This window comes from Olea europaea, unplaced genomic scaffold, assembly GCF_002742605.1.
Source record: "Olea europaea var. sylvestris unplaced genomic scaffold, O_europaea_v1 scaffold1921, whole genome shotgun sequence".
In the NCBI taxonomy this organism is placed as follows: domain Eukaryota; kingdom Viridiplantae; phylum Streptophyta; class Magnoliopsida; order Lamiales; family Oleaceae; genus Olea; species Olea europaea.
The window spans coordinates 108097-111784 of record NW_019237031.1 but is presented as its reverse complement, the minus strand read 5'-3'; the positions used below and the strand labels follow the sequence as shown (position 1 = coordinate 111784).

The following is a 3688-nucleotide window of genomic DNA, read 5'->3' as shown; positions in this document are numbered from 1 at the left end:
TTATTTGTGTCCAATCGGATAAAATTTTTGTCCAAGTGTTTTAAGTTGTAAAATGTTTATTGTTTACACTAATGGGGTGGTTGGCCAAAGTTGGACAATGAGTACGAGGACAAATGGTTTATCCACTTATATTAGTTGGTAAATATATTTTGAGCATAAGAGTGAAGTTGCCAAATGTCAGGAATTTTTCACTATTCGTAATCAAGATGTTATCATATGTATGGATGCAAAGGAAAGTGTCTGAATGGATCTTCATGAACTCCAACGTTGATTGGAACAAAAAAACATCAAGTTTTTTGAATAAAACTAAATACATTTGGGAATGTTCCACAAAGGTTTGGATTGGATCGCAGGTAACTTGTTGAACTTAGCTAACATCAAATTTCTTTATTTTCATTTTTCAGCAGTTCAATTTTAGAAAAGGGCAAAAAAAAAGTTAAAATCTTATTTTAATTAATGAACACCGACCAAATTCTTAGTGCTACAAAAAGTAATTGGGGTGTGAATTTAGTGCTAACACCATTAGGACAAAGTGCATCTACCACAATAATTTTCTCCCCCCAAAATTGCACTATAAATTCGATCAACTTCCAGAAGTGAGCTCACAACTTGTTTCACTATACATTTAATACACAAAAATGGTGGGTTCATTGAAAGTTTTCTACATTCTTGTTTTGCTTGTGATTGTTGGTACTGTAAATGGCGCAGGGCCTTGCGGCAAATCCAGTCCAGATGAAGAGGCCATGAGCTTAGCACCTTGTGCAACAGCAGCACAAGATATCAATGCTGCTGTTCCAAGCAGCTGCTGCGCCCAGGTCAAGAGAATTGGGCAGAATCCCAGTTGCCTTTGCGCCGTTATGCTCTCTGATACTGCTAAGAGTTCTGGTGTCAAGGCAGAAATTGCCTTGTCCATTCCAAAGCGTTGCAACTTTGTAAATCGGCCTGTTGGCTACAAATGTGGACGTAAGCTACCATGAACTATATTTTAACCATTTTTTTTTTTTTTTTTAACTTTTCTGATTCTGAATTTTAACTATGTTCTTTGCAGCTTACACACTACCTTGAAGGGATCAAGAAACTTTGGAGTGGACTGAAGTTATGTAAGAAGCCAATAATTGCTGTTTTAGTAGTGATTACAGCACATAATAAAAGCAGCTATGCGCTGCTCTAATTCTGTATCTACTTAATATTTTATGAGATATGAAATATCCTTTTTTCTGTTCAACTATCACTGGACTATTGCGTCATTATTGAATAATTTAATGCTATAAACTCTCTGAAATGAATATTATAAAACCAGTTTTACATTAACATTCAATCGATCATTGACTATGGGCAGGCCCTCTAGAAGCTTGAATTAAGGTTTAATAACTCAATTGGATAGACGAAGACACCTAACCAAAACCCTATTTTTTTTGTTGACTAATTCCCACCCTTATTCTCATCCTAGATAATCAACCTTCAGTTCATCAGGCAAGATGTTGTCACGATCTTTTAGCGAAATTTCATGTTGATTATTGAATCCGCTATATGTTTAAGTTAGTCATTAAACTTAAACGTTGTCTCAAGTTGATCATTATGCCCATATTGGTTAGTTTGATCAATAAATTGATGATGTGAACATCTGTTATTTGTCAACTAATTTGTCACATCAATCTTGCATTATTCAAACTAACAAATATGGACACACGTAATCTACTTAATTTATGGATCAAAATGAAGTTTAATAATGAGATAAGTGATAAAGGTGCTTTTAACCTGGACATGAACACTGTACTCAACCACTAACCTTAAATGTTTGAATTTGATAGTATACAAAAGGTTTTTTGTTTCATACAATAATATAAACACATATCGGTCTAGGGATGATGTCGACTTTCTTCTTCCAGAGGTCCTTTCAGCCGCAGAACACAATCCCAAATCATGAATTTCTCGGTTTAAAAATTAACAAAAAGAAAATAGTAAAATCATCCTACATATTCCTGTATATATTTATGTGTCAAAATAAAGGAAGATGTGTATATTAATACAGAAGACATGTACACAGACTATTGCAATTTCCATGGAAGGCAGTGGAGCTTGGAGCAAGATCCAACCCAAGTATCTGTACATTCTTCTCTACCAGAAGAACCAGCAGCTCCATCACAGCACTGACAAACCACTCCAAGGGTAGCAAAAATCTTCGAGTGCCCTATAAATCATTCCACAAAACTGATCAACAAAATTATCCCAATTCATAAAATCAATTATGTATGAACTAGACGATAAAGTAGGAAAAGAAGTTAAAATGCTTCGGAAAACAGAAACAAATAACAGAGTATGGGTTTTTACTGTTTTGAGGTGGGAAGGGCAGTGGCCTAGCTTCTGCACTTATAGTTTCTCGAGATGCAAAACTGAAAACAACAAAAACCAACACTAAAGGTGGACAAGGCTTAAAGAAACCCATTCTCTTGTGCTTTAATTTGAACGTTTAAATGTTTAATGAGATGTGGTATGGTTCGTAATGTCTTGTGTTTTTATATTAGTGTAAGATGGGGTCTTTGTTTAAGGTAGAAAGTTGGAACGTTCCATTTGAGTTTAAGCATATGAAACAAATTTGTCCCTTCTAGAAAAGGGGATACAGACGAAAAAGAGCCCAAGCCCCACGCGTCAACTACTCCTTTTGATTGACAGCTTCTATTTATACAAATTAACGGGAATAATACTCTCTCTTGTGTTTTGTTTTTTTTATTTCTCTAGATTTTAAACCAGTACAACGTAGTTTTTGGGAGCATAGGATGACTAAAACCAAAACAAACAGCTATTTAAAATTGCACCAGATCTTTCTCAACTCGACTGCATCCATTTAGACGCTTACAATATTTGTAATTGTATTTGTTGAAATATTGACCATAAAAGTTACTTGTAAGCATATAATTATATTTGCTGATATATTGAAACTCATCTACCCAAAGTATAGTAGCATTTGTGGGAGGAAATAGGGGCAGATGGCCGGATGTCCAGTGCATTTTTTCAAATGGCCGTTGACTGTATATGAAAAAACGAAAAATCATTAAAACCAATAAAAATAATGAAAATCCATTTTTGCCCTCACACCGACCTAAAGAGTGAAAAAAAGGGGAAGTTCCTGTAACAAAACCGCCGCCTATAAGCAAGGAAAACCGACGATCCAGATCGGAGCTTTCCATTTCTGTGAAGAAAGTAAGCTTTGAAACTCTTGTCTACCACTAATCTTTGATTTCTTGAATTGTTGAGGGTTTATTTGTTGAAAATTCAGTTAAAAAATGGTTTTCCAGACGGCCGTCTCGGACTTTTTTTTCTAATTTAATTTTTTTTCGTTTTATCTAAATAAAATATAAATAAACAATTTAAATAAATTATTTAAATAAACAAAAAAAAATAATGAACATTTAAATAATAAATAAATGTTTATTTAAATAAATAAATAAATAATACATAAATATAAATAATCAAAATAAGTAATTAAAATTCAAATAAACAATCGAAATAAATATCTAACATTTAAAAGAAATAATTAAATATTTAAGTTTAAATGTTCAATAAATTATTTAAATAACTAATAAATATAAATAATTTAAATGAACAATTGAAACAAATAATAAAAAGAAAAAACTACAATAAATAATGAACATTTAAATAATAAATAAAATATTTAAATAACCAAGAA

The 3688-nt window shown here is 32.5% G+C and overlaps 1 protein-coding gene across 1 annotated transcript; it reads left to right on the top strand.

The window, feature by feature from the left end:
- Window positions 1-597: 597 nt before the first annotated feature.
- Window positions 598-1228, top strand: LOC111379026 (putative lipid-transfer protein DIR1). The gene is made up of 2 exons (XM_023002334.1): window positions 598-963; window positions 1049-1228. The coding sequence occupies exons 1-2, from the start codon at window positions 639-641 to the stop codon at window positions 1063-1065; spliced, it is 342 nt and encodes a 113-aa protein (XP_022858102.1). The 5' UTR covers window positions 598-638; the 3' UTR covers window positions 1066-1228.
- The last annotated feature ends 2460 nt before the right edge of the window (window positions 1229-3688 follow it).

What these genes read in the sequence shown, in the direction of transcription:
- LOC111379026 (XM_023002334.1), top strand. Translation starts at nt 639, where the DNA reads ATGGTGGGTTCATTGAAAGTTTTCTACATTCTTGTTTTGCTTGTGATT.